The following is a 24745-nucleotide window of genomic DNA, read 5'->3' on the forward strand; positions in this document are numbered from 1 at the left end:
AGATTGAGTAGTAGAGAAGCAATAAGCAACAACAACGGCTTTTATAGAGTACTACTCCGGGTATGAGGAAATGATGGTTAGTCTTATCCCCATATATGTGCATTCTGAAAAAAAAGCCAACTGGCGCCCTTGCATATGCAAAAGGGCGAGTGGTCACTTACAATGAAAATGTAAAGAAAGCAAGCTAACTACACTAATACAATACAGGATGTGAAAGTAAGCTAGAAAGGGGTTGGATTGGGCATGCGGCCATGGGCAACAGGCCCTGGACAAGCATGACCGTTACACTCGGCACCAATACCAACGAAATCGAGTGCAAACTCCCATAAAACCAGTTAACAATGCTCAATTATTTAACTATAATCCCCAAGTATGAGGTATTCTGTAGACCGTTAACTTAAATACCTCCAACCTTAGACAGGATTATATATTGGAGTTTGTAACTGTGTTTTATAAAATAACGATCTATTTTAACTATTAAAACAAATGGTTAACCTACGTGAGCATGCAACTTATCTTTGTTATGGATTTTAATGTCTAATCCAATTACATAAAAACTTATAAAATAATAGCCATGTTTTGCATCTATAACATACATCAAAAGCATTCAAACTTTAATATAACACTTATATTAAACTTTAGAAAACCTAAACATGCATACTATATATTATAACTCTTTATAACATATATCTAATGTATGTAACATGCTTCCCATGGTGGGATTTTATATATGCATGGCCTAAAAAATATGCACATACATGTTTCACTTTAAATATAACATACATCACATGCATAAATATTTAAACAACATTGATATGGTTCAACTTTGGCATCCTAAGCAAGTAATAATAACTAATTATTACAAAAACTGCTCCAAAACGGTTCTAGACTGTCCAAACTAGACCCAAACCGCCCGAATCGGCTCTCCAAGGCTTCAAATGAGGTTAAACCAAACCAAAAGGGGCTGAACTAGACTCCATGGTGTTTAAATCGGACCAAAGAAGAACCAAACCAGTCGAACCAATTTTCATTCGAGTGAACTAGCTCACAAACGCGTGAAACTTCCTGGGTTGGCAAGAGCAACATTGCAACACTTCATCCCAGCGTTGCAATGCCATGGGCTTCATCAAGAGCAGCGTTGCAACGCTGGCTGGCAATGGCTTCTTCTTCCAGTTTTTGCTGCTGATCACGCTTGCTTCAAACTTCAATTACAGCCTAAATTCTACACTATTGGCCCCAATAAAATTAAGACTCTATAGCACACATATAAGCTCATCAATATAGAGCCAATTACAAATTTAACAATTGAATAAAAAAGAAATCTAATGTCAAAGTTGAATTTCAACCATATCAGTCAACCAAACATGCATCCATAGAAATTCACCCACCAAACTCAAATTAATGTTAATTTAATGCATAAATCACGCTCTAATACCAATTGATAGAACACACAAGCATGCATCGGAAGAAATCAGGATCAATAAACACTTGAATTACACTTAATTTGAGTTCTAAAAGCATGCAAGATAACAACTTAACAAAGAAGAGAGTTTCAGAACTTATACCTTTGATTAAATCTCTCAAGTCCAAGCTGCTCTCCATAAAATTGACCTTCAATTCAACAGTAGACCACCAAATAGTGTCTTCTATACTATTCTTAGCCTTGAATTTGAGTGGTGGAACTCATAATTCAAGTCAATTGAGTGAGGGATATGGAAAGGGTTTGAGAGAGAGACAGTTTCTACAGAATTTCTTCAAATTCCAGCAGCCTTCTTCTTCAATCCCATAAATTGGAAACTTTTATATATCTAATACATGCAAGCACTATGTGTATCAGCCATTGCCAGTTTAAATGGCAATGAGAATGTGGGTTAGGTGTTTGGATTGAGATGAAGACACTAAAACATCTAAAAAATTGGTTGTTTCCACTATCTCAATTTTATTTTTCAAATTCCATTTACTAAATTATATTTAATTATTTTTCAGTTTCCATTATATGCAATTAAATTAAATATAATGCAAAAATTCAATTTCTCAAATTGAAATTGATTTAATTTAAATAATTAATTAAACAAATTTAATTAATTAAACACACATTTCATATATGAATCATATTCATGTAATTTAATATTTAAATCAATATTTAAATATTTTAAACTCTCCAATTTTGTTTAATTTCAACAAAATCCAACGTTAATTATATCAACTATAACTATTCAAACCTTAATTTGAAATTGAACATTTCAAATTCAAACCCTAATTGAAAATTTGAACACTTCAAATTGTAATCCTGAAATTCAATTTGAACAATTCAAATTGAAAACTAGAGCAACACATATGTACAGACATTTACAGAATAAACACCTAAAACTTCTCTCTAGACTTTGGACTTTTAACTAGAGTCTTGAGTGGCAGAGTAAGGTGACAACTAACCTCTGGGGAGATGACCACTACCTGGGAAAAGAAAAACATTTGAAAGAATGAGTTACTCGCCCAGTGAGTGACTTAATAAAAACATAAATCTAATGCTTAAACTGAAAGCTCGAAAACATAATACTAGAACTAAAATATGTCAAGCAAACGTGTATATAAAACTTTTAAAACCATTGTATCTGAAAACATAGCTAAACTGATTCCCGGTTGAGAGAGAACCCTCGTGGTTCAATCTCAACGTCGGATATCATTTTCAAGATAGAACCCTTTTGTTCAGTCTCTCAAACATAAGCCTGGGCTGGGGTGAGAACCCTTTTATTCAACACCTTTTAGCCAACGCTAGGAAAGAACCCTTTTGGAACTAACTGAATCTTAGTTGAGAATGAACATCCATCGCTCTAATTCCCAACATCAAACCATGGCCAGAAGAGACCCCTACTTCGACCTTTTCATACTGAATGGCTAGAGAGACCCCTACGTCGATCTCTTTATTGAACTACCTACGTGCACGTGGAGTTTTCTAAGTACCGTCAATACCTTAGGTACATTTACTTAGATACCTTCCTTACCTTCAGTATCCAGCTCACTTAAGCTATCAAGTTCTCAAAGAGCATTAAAAAGAATAGTTTTCAAATATAGCATAGAAATCTCTTTAGGATACCTTCCCTACCTTCAGTATCTTTTTTTTTATTGTGTTTAGGAATACCAACACATATACTTTGATAACCTTAGGTATTTAAAACATAGAACATCAAGCTTCATTCAACCTTAGCTTTAACCCTAACGCATGCTCAACAACATTAAGAACACATATGCTTTAAAACATAATACAAATACTTGTAACATAAACATGTCATAGAATTTCCTTTTGAAAACTACCATGGTTCAACCATTGTACCAAAGCATATTTCATAAACTTTGTAACTAGCATGCGTTTATAAACTTTAGAGAAATGCGTTGCTTGGAACTTCTTATAAAATAACCAACATAAAGGTAACTGTCAATAAAGCATTGATTATTAAAATATTTATAAATCATTTATAGTCACTCACAGATCATTGGGGCTCTTAAACGGTTTATATGCCTCTCCTAAATTTTCTCGGTCTGAAAGGACATAATCCTCGATTAGATTTCTTAGAATTCTCAGAAAAAAGCTTCAGGTAGCTCACTTATTGATGAAACTTTCACCAACAAAACAGCATTACTAGTAAGATGATCATCATGAGCGAGATCACCCTCATGAGCGAGATTTACCACTTCTAGCGAGATCTTCATCCTTAGCGAGATCCTCCTCTTGCTTATCTCTCACTTGCTCTCGCTCATTTTCTTATCTCTCGCTTGCTCTCGATCACTGTGGTGAGCTGCCTGCTTAATCTTCCCAAGCAGCTACCTGCTTATGCACCGATTCCTTGTTCCAACTTCAAAAATTCATAACTCAAAATCCAGAACTCTTTTTAAGAAACTTCCTTCTACAAGCTTGTTTAGAATTGAGTAACTTTATTACCTTCAAAATATCAGCCGAAAATTCCTTGTAGTTTGTCCTAGAGCTTCCAATCTTCACTCCGAACTCTGATTAATTCGAGAATCTGCCCCTTCAGCAAATTCTTCACTTTTTGCTATTCTCCATGTGAGATCTTTCTTCGGCAAAACAATCTCAAAAACTAGATTCTCCCAACTTTCAAACGGCACCAATCTCACTTAATTTGCTCAAGTCATTTTCCAAAACCGAGCTTCTGAAGTTCCTCTCTCTTTTATACTTCCTTCCACCTCCCCTGTTCAAGGGTTAAACTGCCACCTCATCCAACACTTAGTGCTTCTGGCTAATTCTCATTAGTGAGTTTCTTCAATTAATTTATTTTTCCCTTCCCTTCCTTCATAACCTACGTTAGGCCTTTGCCTCATAATATAAATTTAGCGTGCATCACATACTCCATCGTCTAACGCCCAACGCCTATCGTCTAGTGCCCAACGTCTATCGTTTAGTGCCCTGCGCCTATCGTCTAACGCCCAGCGTCTATCGTCTAACTCAATCGTTTAGCAAACGATCTCGCTCTCAGCAATCTCGCGCATAGACTATCGCTTAGCTACTACACGCATCGTTTACCTCCGTCATTTAGCACTGATGCCTTAACATCTAAGGCATCCTCTAATCGTTTGCGTCATCACCCAGCCTTGCCTATACGATCGCCTACCTCATCGTGTAGTTCCCTGTTCTGCTATACTATCGTCCAGCGCCCGCCTACACGATCGCCTATCTCATCGTGTAGCGCCGCACACTTACTATACGATCATCTGCCCCATCACCTTGCGCTCAGCATCTCGCTTTCTCCACTCTCGCTCACGCATACCCAACACACGAGCAACTCTTGGCAACGCCTCTTGCCAATACTTCGGCCAATCATGCGTCCAACCTTACAAATGCATGGTTGCCTTCTCATATTATGCGTTAATGTCTCCTATAACTTAATGCATGGGTCCTTTTTGACCTTACACTAGGTAAATTTTCACTTGTTATATTATCTAAAACTCACCCTTGACTAAGTATTTCTAACACTTAGAATTTTCTTCCTCCATCGGCCTACTTTCTTTACCTCATTTCATAATTTTACTTAACACGCTTGTTACTTACTTATGTAGGAAAAATGGAGTACGGGGTTTACACTAGTAGAGGGACCTTATGGACCTACAGATCATGAGCTCCAACGATTTGAGATTAGTTGGCTAAACTCTTTAGACCAAACTAATCAATGTTCATTAACTACCGAGGCACACCGCTATAACTCGATAGTTGCACTCTCCTCACTGTAGATATATTTTTGTCCACTTGATTTAACTATAATTAGTAAGTTGACCCTTCACAGGTTATTCGTAATAACGGTTGGGTCAAATGTTGTTCTACCTCCAAAATTACATCTTGTTCCTTAAGTTCCATTGATGCTCTAATGAATTATTGTTTTGTGATCCAATCATTAAACCGAATCCTTCTCGGGTCAATGAGATGGTGAGGCCCCTTGTTCAAGACATGGATTCAGTCCTTAAGAGAATAACCTTTTTCCTATCCCTAATTTGGGTAGGTATAAATTCTGTCTTGCACCCTATGTCTCCAACTATCTACCCGGTCTAACCCTTGAAATGGGAGGCTTATTGAGCCGCCACTGTTGAGTCAACCATCATCTATGCAAATCTAAAGATAATTCTAAATAAACAGGAGTTCACAGTTAGCTTAGGATTAAGGTCGAGTTACATAGGTCATCTATTCGAAATAGTCAATCTTAAACAGTAAACAACGTTACAAAGTAAGAGTCACTTATTTCTTGATCCGATCTTATGCAAACTCATTACATAGACACTCCCACTTTTCATGTCTCCACATGAACGATTCAGGATCACATCGTTTATACTATCTACAAAACGGGCAGCATCTGATAGTGTTACCAAAATAAAATACACAACATTATTCATATACTATAGACCGTTTTGTCTATTTACTCGAACTTGATCCAACTTTATGTCTCCACATAAAGTTCAAGTATTCATATAATAGCCATGGATCTTAGTTTATTGGATTAATCTTTATAAGTGCAATTTACATATTCAACAATAATTTTATTGAATAAATGTCAATAACATCTTATTGATAATAGAAAATGTTTAACATTATAAATTGCGAGTTTTAGAACATACAACCCAACATAAAATGCATTAATAAAGTGGGCTAAGTGTTGAAGTTTGGATAAATCCACTATCACGACATGAAATTGAATAAATCCACTCTCAAATTAATTTTTATTTTTTAATTATATTAAAACTAAATTAAATATAATTTAAATTGAATTTCTGAAAATTAAAAATTAATTAATTAATTAAATAACAATAATTTAGTGTCATATTAAATTAATAAAACACATAATTCAAACATGTATCCTATTCATGTAATCAATATTTAAATCATTATTTAAATATATTTAACTCTCCAAATATGTTTAATTTCAATAAATTAAACGTTAATTATATCGAATATAATTATCAAAATCCTAAAATTGAATTTGAACATTTTCAATCAAAACCCTAAAATTGATTAAACATTTCAAATTCACTCAATATTTTAATCCAAAATTTAATTTTTTACGAGCTAGTAGAGGGACCTTATGGACCTACAACAATTTGAGATTAATTGGTTAAACTCTTTAATCTGAATTAATCAATATTCGTTAACTAGCTAGACATACCATTATAGCTTGATAGTTGCACTCTCTTTACTATAGATATATTTCTGTCCACTTGATTCGATCCTTTGTAGGTCATTCATATTTACAGCTAGGTCAAAATTATCGTTTTACCCCTGTAAATACATCTCGCTCCTTAAGTCACCACTGATAACCTCTCTGAAATGGGAGGCTTATTGAGCAGTGTTGTTGAACTACTCTCACCTTTGTAGACCAAAGGCTAATCCCGATTAAACATGAGTTCATAGTTAGGTCAGGATTAAGATCGAGTTACCCTAGATCATCGAATTGAAATAGTCAATTACAACAGTAAATGGTCATTATAAAGAAAAGTAGCTATTTCGCGGTCCAGTCTTATGCAATCTTTTGCATAGGATGCCCCCACTCGCATATCTCCACATGAAAAATTTCGGGATCACATCGTTTGTATCAGTATACAAAATGGGTTGCATCCATAATGTCCCCAAGATGAGGTACCCAATCTCATCCATATACTTATAAACCTTTTAGGCTATAGACTATTACTTGATCCTCTTTTATGTCTCTACATAAAGTTAAAGTATTCATACAATAGTCATGGATTCGTTTATTAGATTTTATAATAAAGTGCAATTTCAATAACATTTTTATCAAATGAAGTCTCAATAATACTTTTATTGCAAAATAGAATATGTTTCATATATTACAAACTACGAGTTTTAGGACACTCCCAACACTAACATGGGTGTTTCATCTTGATACTTCAATGCATCATTTGTTTAATCAAAAACATTTTATTATTACGAGTTTTAGAGGCATAGAGCGACTCAAGCTTGTTCCACATAGTCCGCGCATGAGCTTCTTCAAGAATATGGTTTAGAAAATTATCTTATGCCCAAAGTCCCATAATCCCACACATTTTCTTATGACCTAATTCTCATTCCTTATCTGTTTTTTCGACAGGTTTCACTTCAGGAAAAATTGGAAGATGCAAATCATTCACATATAAAATATCTTCCATCTTTCTTTTCCAAACTTGATAATTTGACCCATTAAGGGTAACCATCTTAGCTGAACTAGTATCCATTATTCAACACAAGACAATGACAATTAAATTAAGCAACGCTCTGATACCACTTTGTGGGATAAATATTATATTTTTGGATCAATCATCCCACTCTATGGTGAATCTAATAAAATACTAATCAACTATAAACAACAAAATAATCAAGTAAGGACACAAGGTTTTTTTAATGTGGAAAACTCCTCTCAATGTGAGGAGTAAAAAACCACGGACTGAAGTCAAGACTCCACTATAATCAATAATCAGTACAATAAAGTTCTCCTTAGTCGCAACTAGAGACATACACAAATTATATCTCAAGATTAACAATCTCGGCAACAAACGACAATAATAATAAAGAAGACAATAGAAAGATCTCACAATAAGTGGTAAACAACTATCTACTAGAATCTGATTGTAGATAGCTCCAAACAAAATCTCTACCTTCCAGATTGAAGATCCTAGTGTTAAGAATATGCTGTCAAAATTTCAGCTCAATAATGGATTGACCCTCAAACGGCTAAAAAACGGAGCTAAATGGAAATCCCTCTTTTCTCTAATTTTCCTCTATCATTTTTTCTCCTTGGTCCGCGTGTGATTTTTCAACCGACTACTGCTGGTTATTTTCAAAATAACCTAATGCCCGCTTAATGGGCCTTAACGGGCTTTTCACTAAAAAGTGAAATAACCCAACACTATATATTTCCGTATTAATTTAGGCATCAAAGCGTGGTAGGCTCGACATCACACCGATTTGAGAAACTTTCATGCAGATCAACTTGGATAGCAAAACCAGATTAAAAGAAGTAGGTCGACGTACAAGTCCACGACAAACCCACGATGACGATGAACACGTTATCGCGCCAATAATTTCTATTTGTTAGACTTTCTACAAATTTTCGAAGCCACAAAATGTGAGGAGTGTCCAAGTTTAACTTTTGATTAAACGAAGAGGGAGCTTGAGTTTGTACTGGTTGAGTTGCATAGTCCCCACCACCAAATTCAGATGGTTTCTTTTGAGATGTTCAAATATTGGAAGCTAATTGGGGGGAGGAGAGACAGGCAAAGACTCAAAGGAGAAGAATGATGGTTTTGGGACCAGTTTTGTTTCTGATGGCAATCAATGTGGCCCACAGCTCCATTATGATGAACCACATTGTCCTACCATGCGCAATTTTTTCACCTTACGTTGGGCTCCACCTCACACAATCTAGCCAAATTGAGCAGGTTCTCAACCAAGTACTATTCTTCTCATAATTTTACATATAATACAAAAATTGACAAACAAATATTTCTTGCCCCCACTATAAATCAAATCTGCCTCCATACTTAAACATTGTCAATCCCGTTGTGAGATCAGAACAGTGAGACTTACGCTTAGAGAAGAAAGAATCAAACCCCAAGTTCAAACTTCAAACATGTGGTATATGAATTATGTTTTGATTGATTAAATGAGTTTTACAAAAGAAAACGTAGGTATTTTGCAGTTGTGGTGATATAGTACATCTGTTTTTTTTTTTTTTAATGGAATAGTACATCTGTTTAAACATGAAGATTATAGTCTTTCCTCCCACCTTCCTACCCCACATTTGTTATACTAGAAATTGAAAAGAAAGAAAGAAAGAGGGAAAAAAAGAGGCTTTTCCCTTCCCTAATTGAATGTATGCCCAATCACATTCACAAGTGATACATCTGAAGAGGTGAGCTAAAGGGAAAGTATCCTTGGGCTTTGAGAGTGCATTCTAATTTATAGGTTTGGTTGTAAATGGTACATTGGAATAGCTTGCACTCTCTCCCATCATGTGCAAGTTTTAGGAGACTTGGTTACCTGTCCTACGTCAATTCATATCTAAAGATTAATTTTTCAATTCCTAGCTGGAAATTTTTCTAAGAGCTTTTTAAAGAGGAGATTTAATGTAAAAGCATCACTTGAGAGTATTTCACTCTTGATCTCGAATATTTTAATTGGTTATGATTGTTTGGAAGTAGTCATTTAAATGATGGTGCATTCTATATTTTCGAGACTAGAATGAGTTGGGGATCTGGAAGTTGTTGCCTTCTCTCATGTCCGACATAGTTCAAATGAGCTAGCTCATTATGTTGTGTGTAAAGCTTTGGAGGAATCGAGAGTGTATCATCCTTCAGACTCTTTTTTCAGAATGGTTTACATTACTTTTAACTTGAGATGTTATCTTGTAGTTTGTTTAGAATGTTGTCTTTTGAGTTGTTTGTCTAAAGAAAATAAAATCAAACTTCTCAACTCTACGAAGAAGACTAACTGATTGAGCTTTCAATAAGATATTTAATTTCAAGTACACCTTGGTTGTCTCGTACAACTGAAGATTCGTGGGGCTGCCTTTATTCTTGTAGTTCTTTAAGATTAACAACATTGAATTTCCTCCCCAAGTTATCTCCAGTCTTAGCCACCCAATTCGTTTCTCCAATATTTGTTATATACTTCAATGTTTGTGATTTGAAAAGTCACACAACACCGTACCAAACTATTAATCAACTGGCAATGGCTTAAAAGTTAAGACCCCCACGTCTCTCAAGTTAACAGTCTTTAATGAAATCCCATCTATAACATTCTTGTTTGAGATTTTTAAAAATAACAATGATTATTATTATAATTACATCTCTGATACGTTTGTAAATATTTAAATTTTTGTTCCTAAGGCTTGATAGAATCTACGATGGTAGGATTCTTTTAAATATAATTTTCTCTCCTAATCTTGTTTTCACACCCGGTGGGCTACGTTGATCTCGGAAACCAAAGCTAACAAAAACTTCAACAACCGTCAAAGGGATGGTATAAATTATAGGAAAATGTTGTAATTTTGTCACGAGGAAGGCAGATTCTTTCATGGGACTTTCTGTTGTGAATGTGGTATAAAATTATTGAATAAAAATCTAAATGTGCTCGGGCATCTTGGTAAGAGTGCTGTGTTTGTCTGTTTGGTTAAAATGACACCTAATTTACTTTCCCCCATGACGATGCAATTGCGATGAACCTACCCTAGAAGCACCAGAGAACATAATTTTTTATAGTATTCATTAGAATTTTGCCTTTTTAGGTATAGGGTTTATCAATATCTATATGTACATGTACTCATTGATATACTTTTCAAAGTATTTTTCAACTGGTAGGTACTTTTTCAAGAGGAAAAGAATCCCTATTATTTTAAAAGTTTCACTTAATTTTTCATAAATATTATAACTGATTGACGATGAATTATGTTACACTGATAATTCAATTGATTAAAACATATTTTCGATTTAAGAGGCTAGAGGCTTGAATTTTTTTAATAATGTTGGATATATAAAATTAAAACTCTGATTTTCATGAGAGCAAAAGCACTTCCAATTACCTTTACGTTAAACTCATTTCATATTTTATCATTTTTCATTCGATAATAAATTTTTAAAAATAACATACACATTCACCAATGAAGGATAACTTAATTTTCAAACATTATTTCTCCATGATGGACTAATGCAAAACATATCTTTTAGCCTCCTAAAATTTAACATTGTTTTTTTTTTTCCTTCTGTTAAAATGGTAAACTTGTTTCATTATTCGTTTCTTTCAACTTTTTTAAGACGCCAATTAACCCATTTTTTAAAACAAAAATACTGTAAGAAATTATGTTTTTTTTTCTTTAAATATAAACAAAGTTTAAAAAGTACTTGTTTTAGAAAAATATTTCACACAAACAAATAAATTTTAAATGAATCAGCTTTGTTTTTTAAAAGTAGAAAACTAAAAAGTTGGCATTATTTGATAACTATTGGATTTTTATTTTTAAAAATTATGTTTGTTTAAAACCATTTCTTGAAATTTGGTTCTAAAAGTTAAAAACAAAATAACCATCAATCCCTCACTATCAAACCTGGCTTCAAACTGTAGTTTTTAAATTTTATTTTAATATTTTGGACTAATCAAAGGGGGAAAAAAGTTAAATTACAAATTTAATGGTTGAATTTTAAGGTTTATGTTTGTCTATTTGATCTCTAACTTTTAAATGTGTCTAATAAATCTCTAAACTTTATTTTTTTTCTCCAATAGGCATCTAAACTTTCAATTTCATGTCAAGTAAATACGTAAATTGTAAAAAATATCAAAGTTTAGAAATTATATTCATAGTTTCAAAATGCTAAATAGACACAAATTCAAAACTTCATGAATTAAAATTGTAATTGTAATATAAAGAACTTGCCTGAGTGAAGAAAATCAGATACCTCGATCTCTAGAGCCTTGAATTCAAAATTTTAAATTTTTATTCTTTTGGGAGTGGGCGCACTCAAAATTTCAACTTGAAGAAGTATAGGGGTATGGTGATGGAATGGAGTTCCTACTTTTTGACCATTTTTTGCCAACTAATTTCCACTAAATTCCAAGGAATAGAGCACTAGAGTACTTTCCATTTGCAAATAAATTTTTACCAAAACCCCCATCTAAAATCAGGAGAGAGCCAGAGTCCAACAACGCTCTGCCCGCCTCTTCAAACTTACTGCACTCTACGCGTTTTATTACTACATTTGTTGCCTCTCACGCACTCCCACTACACTACACTCCACATCCCCACGCATCTCTCTACACGCACTTCCTTTTTAAAGTTTTCTTTCACTGGCAGTGACAGAGCATCCATCGGCAGACCATTGCCAGACCTCCTCCTCCTCCTCCTCCATTACCAAAACCCCTTCACTTTACTTCTCTTTCTGTTCTCACTCATGGCTGCTCTTCTTCCAGCAATCTTTCTCTTCTCTCTCCTCATCCCATTTTCTTCTTCTTCTTCTACTGATGCTTCAAAGAAGACCTTCATTGTGCAGGTTCACAAAGATGCCAAACCTTCTATTTTCCCAACCCACAAGCACTGGTATGAGTCGTCTTTGACCTCCATCTCTCCCAACAAGGCAACGACGTCAAACCCAGATGCTTCTAGTACTGATTGTGGAGCCATCATTCATACTTATGAAACTGTCTTCCATGGCTTCTCTGCAAAGCTCTCACCTTTTGAAGTTGAGAAGCTTCAAACCCTCCCCCACATCGCCTCCATTATCCCCGAACAGGTTCGCCATCCTCACACAACTCGTTCCCCTGAGTTTCTTGGCCTTAAGACATCCGACAGTGCTGGGTTGCTTAAAGAGTCCGACTTTGGATCTGACCTTGTAATAGGTGTCATTGATACTGGTATTTGGCCGGAGAGACAGAGTTTTAATGACCGCGATCTGGGTCCTATTCCTTCCAAATGGAAAGGCCAGTGCTTGGAGGCTAAAGACTTTCCAGCCACTTCTTGCAACCGTAAACTCATTGGAGCTCGATTCTTCTGCAGCGGGTACGAGGCCACTAATGGAAAGATGAATGAGACCACCGAGTACCGCTCGCCGCGAGATTCCGATGGCCACGGTACACACACAGCGTCCATTGCTGCAGGTCGTTATGTGTTTCCAGCTTCAACTTTAGGCTATGCTCGTGGTAAAGCTGCCGGAATGGCTCCTAAGGCCCGTCTTGCCGCCTATAAGGTGTGCTGGAACGCTGGCTGTTACGACTCCGACATTCTTGCAGCTTTTGATGCTGCCGTTTCCGACGGTGTCGATGTAGTATCACTCAGCGTCGGCGGTGTGGTTGTGCCGTATTATCTCGATGCCATCGCTATTGGGGCTTTTAGAGCGGTGGCAGGCGGGGTTTTTGTTTCGGCATCAGCCGGTAACGGTGGCCCAGGTGGGCTCACTGTGACTAATGTAGCACCATGGGTTACAACCGTAGGAGCTGGAACCATGGATAGAGATTTTCCTGCTGATGTTAAGCTGGGAAACGGGAGAGTTGTACTCGGTACTAGTGTCTACGGCGGACCGGCTTTGGTTCCGGGTCGTTTGTATCCTCTTATTTATGCAGGAACCGAAGGCGGTGATGGATATTCTTCGTCTCTATGCTTAGAAGGTTCATTGAACCCCAATTTAGTGAAAGGGAAGATTGTACTATGTGACAGGGGCATCAATTCAAGAGCTGCTAAAGGTGAGGTCGTGAAAAAGTCTGGAGGATTGGGAATGATTTTAGCAAATGGGGTTTTTGACGGTGAGGGTTTGGTAGCTGACTGCCACGTACTACCTGCCACCGCCGTTGGTGCATCCGGCGGCGACGAGATTCGCAAATATATTGCAGAAGCAGCGAAGTCTCATTCACCGCCAACCGCAACAATTTTGTTCAAGGGAACTCGGCTTGGAGTCAGGCCAGCCCCGGTTGTTGCTTCATTTTCAGCTCGAGGTCCTAATCCAGAGTCCCCTGAAATCGTAAAGCCTGATGTGATTGCGCCAGGGTTGAACATTCTTGCCGCTTGGCCTGAAAAAATTGGGCCTTCTGGAATTCCCACAGACAAGCGTACTACTGAGTTCAACATACTTTCCGGCACTTCCATGGCCTGTCCTCATGTCTCCGGCTTGGCTGCCCTGCTCAAGGCGGCACACCCAGGATGGAGTCCGGCAGCTATAAAATCAGCCCTAATGACCACAGCTTATACTTTGGACAACCGGGGTGAGACGATGTTAGATGAATCTTCAGGCAATACTTCCACGGTCTTGGACTTTGGAGCTGGTCATGTTCACCCACAAAAGGCAATGGACCCTGGTTTAATCTATGACCTGAACACATATGATTATGTTGATTTCTTGTGTAACTCCAACTACTCCACTAAAAATATCCAAGTTATTACGGGGAAGATTGCAGATTGTAGTGGGGCGAAAAGGGCTGGCCATACTGGGAATTTGAATTACCCTTCATTGTCTGTGGTGTTTCAACAATATGGTAAGCATAAGATGTCCACACATTTCATAAGAACTGTGACTAACGTTGGAGACTCCAATTCTATCTATAAGGTATCAATAAAGCCACCAAGTGGAATTTCAGTGACAGTGGAACCAGAAAAGCTGGCGTTTAGAAGGGTTGGGCAAAAATTGAACTTCTTGGTTAGGGTCCAAGCAATGGCTGTTAGACTTTCCCCTGGGAGCTCTAGTATGAAGAGTGGTTCTATTGTTTGGACTGATGGAAAACACGAAGTCACGAGTCCTTTGGTTGTCACCATGCAGCAACCTCTGCAGTAGGGATCACCATAATTTTGCTCTTCCCAACTACCTAGTTTTCTTCTCTGTATGTATAATGGAAATGCTTTTTCCTCTTCTTTTCTTTTTAAAATTTTTGCTCTTTTTAAGTTTTCAGTATCCGAAAACTGGTGCGGTTTGGTTTGTAACACACGGTTAAGGATGATGATGGGTATCTTTGGTTGTAAGACTATGGAGCATGTTTGTAAAATAGTATGTTTAGAAGAAGAATAGACAAGACATGAATGCAAAAAGTCTTTTCTCCGGAATCATGTTGTGGGTTGAAATTCGATTCAATCAAAAACTGCTTTGAAAAGCAATTATGCTTTGGCAATCAAATTTTTTATTCAAAAGAACATAGACACACGTATGCTGAAAGCATTAACACTTGAACCTACCACAGTGGAGACAGTCATTAAGACACAAACACAAGTGGGGTTCCTTCTAAAGGTAAATGGCCTATCCTCATTAACCCCATTGTTTATTGCTTAGAGTTGCCGAACTTTTGCCTTTCGGCTTTCCCTTTCCTAGTCCAGCAAACATAAGAATGTATCTATATACTACACGCTAGTAAATTAGTAATATAGAATTTGGGATATCATTTCTTTTCACATGGATCCATAGTCTGTTTTTATAATAATTAACACAATATGAGATTGACTATGGTGAAGTGTAGTGCACTCAACTTTCCATCAGTTGACCCGTGTTTCAAGCAAAATACGAAGAGAGTACCAAAGGATCACCAACTGTTTGATTAAATTCCCATCAGTAATTTCAAATTGGAAGAGATGACAAATACCTGGCGATGGTCCATTGTCAATTATCGGTGTAAAAAGCTGAATCTCCGCAGATTATGAGCTGGAAGAGAGAGTAAAAACATAAGTTACCGCCGTATACAGAATTGAATACCATGGAAACGACCAATAATTAGGAGAAGATTACAATTGCCTTTCCAACTATTTGTTGGAATGGAATACAAAGATCGGCATGATCAAATTGTCTGTTTCGCTTTTAAGAAGTGAATTTTCACTGTGAATTGAAATTATGAAAGCAAATTAACAAGAAAACAATCACCAATCCAATCCATAGCTTTGCTTTATACCCGTGACCATAAGAAACGCGTTTTCATGATGATTCATGTCCGATTCTTCATATTCTGCGAAACAAAAAGGAATGGAACATTACCTCTTCTGCAGTCTTCAATCTGAAAACTCAGAACTGTTCTTTCAGTTTCACCCATTTTCTACTGACCGAGAATTTTCCCTCCATTTCTTTTCCTTTAGGAACGTTTTCGGCAATTTTGTTCTCACGGCTCCGCTCATAATTGGGCCTACGTTGGCCCGGCCCAATAAACGGGCTTTGCGTCACATGAAGCCCAATAAAAAGAATTCGGTTCAACGTAGGCTCGGCCCAATAGATATATGGGAAACGTAACATATTGCACAATTCTATAAAAATTGTCTTTTTCTTCTAAAAGCTACAAAAGGACAACTTACCACCAAAGTCGTTCACATGGGCTCGTCTTTTTATGAGGGGTTTTTTTTTTTTTTTTGGGCGATCCTATTAATACATTTTACCAATAAAATTAAGAAAATCAGAAATTGTTGGCAAGAATTGTCACTATTTGATGAATAGTGACAATTATTAACTAAAATGAACTTTAACGTGACATTTCATTTAAAGCTTAAAAGATTAAGTATATAGTTTCAAAGAAAAAATAGTAGACACATGTTTGTTAAACAATAAAATTTTATAATTTAACCGAGCACTTTTTATGCTTTTTTTTTTTAAATTAAATTTCTAAATGTTTAGTTTAGTGTTATTTGTAATAGAATCGTAAACTTTAAAAAGGTTCCACACATTTAAAGCTAAGTCTAATAATTCATTATATATTTAAAGAATGTTTGAATATTCTATTGTGTGTTTAATAAATCTCTCTTTTACAAAAATAGCTTTCAAAGTTCAATAACCGATATATGAGAAAAAAAAAATCAATAGTTTTATAAGGATGTATTATTTTTTAAGTTTAGAAACTTATCCAATACAATATTAAATTTTGTCCGATCAATCAAATTTGTAATCTACCCTTATTAAATTATATAAATATTGTGTTTTAACAAGATTTGTGCCCAAAAAGACGTAAACAATGGATGAGGATATGGATTTTGCATCGAAGTGTATAATTGTCTTGTATAACTTGTATTTGTAAGTAACTCATCTCATAATTTTCTAAAATTTGTGTTTGAATTTATTTACTATATAGCATTTAAAAAACATTTTAGCAGTATTTAAAAAAATAAGAATTACTGTTTCGTTGAATAATCATTTAGGTCTGATTTGGTAACGATTTCATTTCTAATTTCCTGTTTTTAAAATTCGTACTTGCTTGTTCACTTTGGTTTAGTATGATTTTCACAATGAAACCATCTATCATCGTAATTTTGTTTATATAAAGTTGGATATAAACATGGCTGAATTTCATGTATTTATATATTTTATAATAAATCAAATAGGATGAAGTAATGTTTATATATTACAAACTAAATTTTGAAAAAAAAAAAAAAAATGTTATCATTTATCAACTTATCAGACTTCAAGGGAACTAAGGTTTGACGTGTTTAATGAAGGATGTGTCAGGTTGCTGTTGCTATGGCCGAACCATATGAATTCAATATGGTCATATTCCTATATCACTGCCACATAACATGGCGCACCGCAAGCTTTTTCCTTTGTTCTTTTTTTATTCTCAATGTCCTCATATTTCTAAAACAATTTAATCCTCTTCCTCCCTATCTTTTATCACCTTGGCACGATTATTCGTGTTTCGGATCATTTTGGATCAAACTTGTTTTTGGCTGCTTGAGAACTTGGCTTTATCACACTGATAGTGGAGAACTTTACGATCACTTTTAGAACTAGTAAGAAAAGTAAACAGAACAGGGTTTTCTTTTTCCATAGGTTTCTATCTATCAATTACGAGGGTAGGTACGCCTGTTTGGTACCGAGCTCTTTGAGGGCCTTTCTTTATCCATTCACGCTAAAAGGTAGTGATCATAGCTAGTACTAATAGATACTAGTAGGAACTACAAACAGCTATCAAGACCGGATCAAGAATCACAAATTCAAAAGAACATAACATGAAGAATAGAATTTGAATAGAATAGTCACGTTAAAGTTAAACGAGTTTACAACCGACCAAGAAAAGAGAAAACAAAAAGAAAAGAAGTAATTTGCTTGAACAATCACGTCAATTGCAGTTATTTAATCTAGAACTCTAATTTTGAAATACATTAATTATTTTTTGTAAACAAAAATTTGAAAAAGTCACTTTCATTGTCTTTCAAACGAATACCTACGTTCGAAAAATCACATCCACTCGACGAAGGACAAGAATTTACACACAACAAAAAAATGCAAGAGTAGAAAGGGTATGCAAATATTCTCCTTTAATATATATATATTTTGATAGAATGTGACTATTTGAAGTTGAATGCGATTTGACTCTCCCATAGTATCATGTTGAATACATTGTAAACACCAACTTGCTGGGACGGGATTGTTTGAGACGGGTTTGACTTTTTCATAATATTTTTCTGCTAAACTCAATAAACGTGCAATTGTTAGCAATTGGATGCATTTGTTTACATGGAAATTGTTACACATCATCGTCAAATAATTGTTGCATTACATTTTTTATTAAAATAATTTATTCAATTCAAGTTTAGAGAAAATTATAGACAAATTTATAGAACTTAATCCAATCAAAGTAGTTATATGGTGAAACAACGCATTCTTTGGATATGTGATTGTGACTTTGGTGATAGATATGTGACAATATTAAAATACTAAAATATTAGTCCATTAATTCGATAACTTAGGTCCCATTTGGTTTGTGATCTGAAAATTTGTTTCCGAGAACAAAGAGTCAATAGAAAACAAGAAACAAATTATTCTTTTTTACAATATCCGAAAACACGCCTGGTTACAAATTAAAATTTTTTAAATTTGAATTCAAAATTTAAAAATTGTGTTTGGGTGTGAATTTGAAAATGCGAGAAAAGATTAATATGTATTTGATAAAATTCACTATTCTAGATAATTAAAAATAATAATTTAATTGTTTTGTTATTATAATAAATTTTTATTGTTAATAAGGGAAAAAAATAGTAGAGAGAGATTACATGATGGAGAAAAGTGATCAAATGTGTAAAAGAATAAGAAATATCTTATGAGAAAATAATATAAATAATTCAATCGAGATAAAAGTTTTTTTTTTTTTAAAAATTATCAAAAAGGAAGATCTTACAAGTTTGTAGGATTAATGTTGATAAGATGTTGCACTATTTAAATTAGTGGTATATTTATATTCCTTCATATATTTAACGATTAAAAAAAAAACTCTTCACTAAAAATTGCTAAGATGTACAATTTGTAGATAGAAGTAAGCTTCTCAACTTTGAAGAAATAATTTTTATTATTTAAATTATAATTTGTGCAGGCTGACATAAATATTTTAAATGTATTTTGTGTCCATAATTTTTTTTTAAAAAAATGACAATTTATTGTTTTCGAAAATGAGTTACAGTAAGCATTGTTTTTTAACATAATTTCAAACATGTTTTAATTATTTTCCTTATTTTTTTGTTGAAAAACATAAAAATAGCACTATTTTTCTCTTTTCTTACCATATAATATATTTTTATAAAATAAAAATACAATGATATGAAAATATTAAAATAAAAATTATTAAGTTGTTCAACTTCCAAAAAGCTCAAACAAAATTGTATAATATTTCTTTATTATATGCTAAAAGTTTGTTATTTAAAAAAAAAAAATTAAAACTACTCAAAAAATGCAATGCAAATTACAATATTAGCCCTCAGTGTTTATATTCATGTTTTATTTCATCTTTGAAGTTTAAACGTCTTTGATACGTAGATTAATACACATACTTGAAGTTTGTTCCTTTTTCTTTTTTTCTTTATTTATTTATTTATTTATTTATTTATTTATTTTTTGTTGCTATCAAAATAAAGACCAAATACTAAATTGTTGTCTTTTTATTCTAAAATTAAAAATTTCACACAATTGAATGTTGAAACTCGAATTTATTAGTCAAAGTAGTATAAGATTAAGTTGGGTTTAACTTTCGGAGGGTTTATTTATGAAAATAAACCATTTTGGGGAAAAAAAAGTATTTTAAATATGTTTTTTTTATTAAAACAGTTTAAATGAAAATGATTTTTTTAAAACATTTTTTTCTTTAGTAAATTCAAAAACATCCTAAATCTGAATAGATAATTGATATCTAAAAAGTTCAGACTAAAATCCCCCAAAGTTGGATGATTAATTAAAACGAATTATCTTGATCATTATTATATATATATATATATATACTCAGTAAAATAAGTGTAGAATAAAATTGGGTTGGGCTTTAAGAATTTAGTCCTAATAATAAGGGATTACTAAGTGAATTTGTAAGAGTATTGGGCCAAAGCCGAATTTGAATTTCCATTTCCTTTAAATGGTTTTAATGAAATGGGCCACTAATGAAAATGAGTGGGATTGGTCTTTTTGGGTAAAGTAAAGAACAGTGACGGACGCGAAAGCTGTGATGTATTGGAAATTTGAAACGGAGGTTGTCTTTTAAATCATTACATGACGTGACGTGATGTTATTGGATGGTGACCAAAGAGGGGACAGGGTCGGTGTCACTCTATCATGAAAGATTATAATTATCTAAAGCCAACCCAAACGGGGTTGGACAGAGGGCATGTACCGACTCCTGTGGTCCTCCACTCCACGTCGGATGATTCATCTATCCAGACCTTCTTTCACGGAACCTTCATCATGACCGTCCGATCAGTCAACATCACGAATACGTAATCTTCCCCAATTTTTAACGCCCCTTTTTTTTAATATTACTTTGATGCTATCTGCTTTGTACTATTCTTTTTAAACATTTTGTGATAATCATCTTTTATATATATATATTTTGAAAAATATGTATATTTGATCTCTAAATTTTACAAATGTATCTTCTTAGATCCAAAATTTTATAAGAATAAATTCATTTGATCTATGAGATTTCAAAATATGTTTATAAAAATAGGTTTAAAAGATCCTCAAATAATTTTATAGTATTATTTTGAATAATTATATTATATTTTAAATTAGAAGATTAATTTTTAAAAATCAAATTCTCTCTAAAACTATTTTTTTCTAAATTTAAATATCATATAAACATTTTTAAAAAAACAAACAAAAAATATTTTTAAAACCTTTTAAAATATTTTTATAAACTTAGAAACTAAAAAGTTACATTTTCAGAACCCAGAGACTAAAGGTATATATTATTAAAAATTTGGGGACTAAAAAGTTAATTTTTTTTATATATTTTTTTTTAATTTGAATGATTTAACTATCTTCTTAATTATGTACTTTAAAATTTCATCTAAATCAAAATATTATTATTGTATTTCAATTTTGTGTTCAATTGATAAAAAATGTATTTATTATATCTAAACCAGAATATTTATTAATTATGCGTCTTAATTAAAAATGAAAACCTCTTTTTCTATAGAATCGCAAAAACAAACAAAAATTAAAAATGAAGAGATAATTGAAGTAAATAAATAATAATAATAATAATAAAAAAAGAGAGGTGATGCCTACTTTTGGAATTAGAAAAAAAATAGAAACTCGGTGACAAAAAGACATACAATGTTAATAACTTTTCTTTTCTTTTTTTTAAAAAAGAAAAAAAAATAATATGTAGACATATATGGATTGGGTTTGGTTAGATTAGAGAGATTTTTTTATTTTTTTGGACTAATCCAAAAATTTTGGTTGGTAGATTTGGCTACCCTAATGACCCAAATACGGTATTCAACATAACCCTTAAAATTCGGGTTTGGTTGGGTTGTTGAGTTATTTTTTTCTTTTCCTTAATATATTTTTTTATTAACTTAAAATTCTTAAACTTGTCAATAATACATATTAATAACTAAAATTTCATTAAAATTCAAATGTTAAATATCAACATTCAAGATATTTATTACAAATCTCGAACAAACATCATAACAATATATATAAGTTATAATATTTATAGTTATAAGATTGGAATTTCCTACCGTGGAAACAATTGGATGCATCGATCTCTAAATTTCGTTTTACATAATACATAAAATTCACCGTAACAGAGACCATGAAAAAACATAAACCTAAGCATGCTTTCTAGAGTTCAAATAGAAAGGAAGGGATTAAGAAATCACATACCCTTAAAGACCAAATTTTCACGTTCCTCTACAATTTAAGTCGTCTTCTTCCAATCTCACGAACTTGGCATCCATTAACTCAACGAACAGGAACAGACACCACCAAGGGGTCTTCCTCGTTATTCTCAGGGATGAGAACCGTGCAGAGGTGTGGGCTTTCACTCAATCTTGGCATGAGGAATGGAGAAGATAACTGAGACTTTTTTCTTGTCTGTGAAATTCAGAGAGATAAGGAGAACCAAAGAGACACAGAAAAATAATTTTCCCCATCTTCTAATTTGTTACATGTGAGAGGGAAAGATTAAGGGGTGAGGGAGTAATGACTCCCTCCCGTTTATTTTTAATAAATTAAAATTCAAAAATTTGAATTTATTATATATATATATATTAACCACTTAATATATATTTAAACTATATGTTATATCACATGTAACATATAACCCATAGTTAATATCATATCACATATAACATAAATTATAGTTTATTATTCTCTCGAATAACCTAAAGTATTAATATGAATCGAATTCATATTAATTTTAACATATAGTTTTTATATGAATCACATTTATATAAAAATAATTGAATCATGTTCAAATTATAATACCCCCAATAAAATATATAAATTTAATATGAATCATATTCATATTAATTTTAACATATAACTTCTATATGAATCATATTCATATAATCAATATTTGAATCATATTCAAACATTTATTTTTCTCATAAAACTATATAAATTCAATATGAATCATAGACATCTTAAATTTTAACATATAGTTTTTATATGAATCATATTCAAATATTTATTTATCTCATAAAAATGTATCATCATATAGTATATTATATAATGTATCAATATATATTATTTAATTGTATCTTCCAATTAATACCCGAATCAATATGAACAATTCAAATTAAACCAAAATTAATTTGAATCCCATCGGTTCTTATTGAGCTAACAAGTTGACCATATGAATCTATAGATTAAAGCTTCAATCGTACGAAATTAATTGATTAAATTTTTTTAATCAAATCAATCAATATTCATTAATTGTCGGTCATTCCACTAAAGACCGATATCTGAACTATTTTCACTATAGATATATTTATGTAACTATTGGATATAACCAATCAAAAGTATATTGACCCTTCACAAGTTGCTCATAAGTATAGCCAGGTCAAATTACCGTTTTACACCTATAATTACATATAACTCCTTACATACCACTCATCCCTCTAATGAATAATTAGTCACAGTATAACTATGGTCGAACCCCTCTCGAACCAAAAGAGGGTGAGACGCTTCATTGTTCAAGCCCCGGAATCAGCCCTTAAGGGAGCCATTTATCTTCTTACCCTAATTATAGGGAATGAGTGAATTCCTTCTTATTTAGTTGTATTCCCAGCTCCCCTATTAGACAGATCCCAAAATGGTAGGTTTATTGAGTCAACGAATGTCACTCTCACCCATACAAATCAAAGGATCGCCTTCGTAAACAAGAGTTCACAACTCACTCAAGATTAAGGTCAAGTCACCTATGGTCATCCTGGTGAATGTAAGTATATTCTAGCAATGGTGTTATAAAGGGAGGCTTAACATTTCGTGATTCAGTCTTTATACAAACTTTTTTTGTATAAGATACCCTACTCACATGTTTCCACAAAAATGATAAGGCTCAGATCATTTGTAGTACTTTACAACTACAAAGCAAGGTCGTATCAGTAGTGTTACCAAGATAAGGCACCGAATTTTATTAGTATACTACAAACCATTTAGGCTATCACTTAAACATGATCCACTTGTATGTTTCAACATACATATTTAAGTTACGTCAGATAACCTTTGATCTTAGGTTAATGGATTATTGAACAAATAACAATTTCACATCTTTTTACAATCATCCATAATTCATTAAGCTTCATTATTGCTTGCTCCAAACTTCAATTTTCTTTCTTTCTTTCTTTCTTTTCCATATTATTCTTGAGAGAGATTTATGTATGGTGAGAATTGATGTGTTGTGAGCTCAAAATTTGTAAATCCGCCATTTTAGAGAGTTTCTCAAGTGTTCTTTAATTTTTCCAAACATTTTTGTATGGATTGCTCTTGATTCAAAAAAATGAGCGGTTGCATCAATTTGATCCTAATTCGTGGAAAGGATCAAGTTTACTTTCGAAATTGCAAAAAGAGCGGTGTCACTATTGGGTTCTAATCCGTGGAAAGAGTCGATGAGATCCTTAATTTCAAGAGGCGCATGGGGAAATGAATATAAGTCGAGTTTGACCGAATCACTATAAAAATTCTTGAAGTTAATTGCTCATATTTGTATATCTTGATTGGTAGTTCTTAAATTTATATATTCATTATCAATCTTGTCATTATAATCAAATTATATGCATTAAAGTAGTATTATTAACTTATTGATAATTTTGGATTGAATTTATTTACATATGTTTGAAACTATTGTTTAAATTATTTGTTTTTAAAAAATGGTTGTTGATTTCCTTAATTATGTCCACTTTAGGAAAAAGTTTTAATTAGTTTAACTAAACTCTATTCACCGCTCGTCTAGAATTGTCATAGTGATCGTATATTTAGTCCATCCGATTTGTAGAATGATTTTAAATGGTCCATAATTTAACTTTAACGTAAAAGAATGATGTTTAGATTG

General features: G+C 33.2%; 1 protein-coding gene and 1 long non-coding RNA gene across 2 annotated transcripts; one reads left to right on the forward strand and one right to left on the reverse strand.

The window, feature by feature from the left end:
* Positions 1-2329: 2329 nt before the first annotated feature.
* Positions 2330-16043, reverse strand: LOC120085755. Its single transcript, XR_005484026.1, has 3 exons — positions 15982-16043; positions 15596-15654; positions 2330-2454 (listed from the first exon to the last, which is right to left on the reverse strand). It is a non-coding gene; the product is annotated as an uncharacterized LOC120085755 (long non-coding RNA).
* Positions 12149-15065, forward strand: LOC120085754 (subtilisin-like protease SBT1.5). The gene has a single exon (XM_039041934.1). The coding sequence runs from the start codon at positions 12433-12435 to the stop codon at positions 14797-14799; it is 2367 nt and encodes a 788-aa protein (XP_038897862.1). The 5' UTR covers positions 12149-12432; the 3' UTR covers positions 14800-15065.
* Positions 16044-24745: the final 8702 nt, after the last annotated feature.

Source organism: Benincasa hispida, chromosome 9 (assembly GCF_009727055.1).
Source record: "Benincasa hispida cultivar B227 chromosome 9, ASM972705v1, whole genome shotgun sequence".
Classification (NCBI taxonomy): Eukaryota; Viridiplantae; Streptophyta; class Magnoliopsida; order Cucurbitales; family Cucurbitaceae; genus Benincasa; species Benincasa hispida.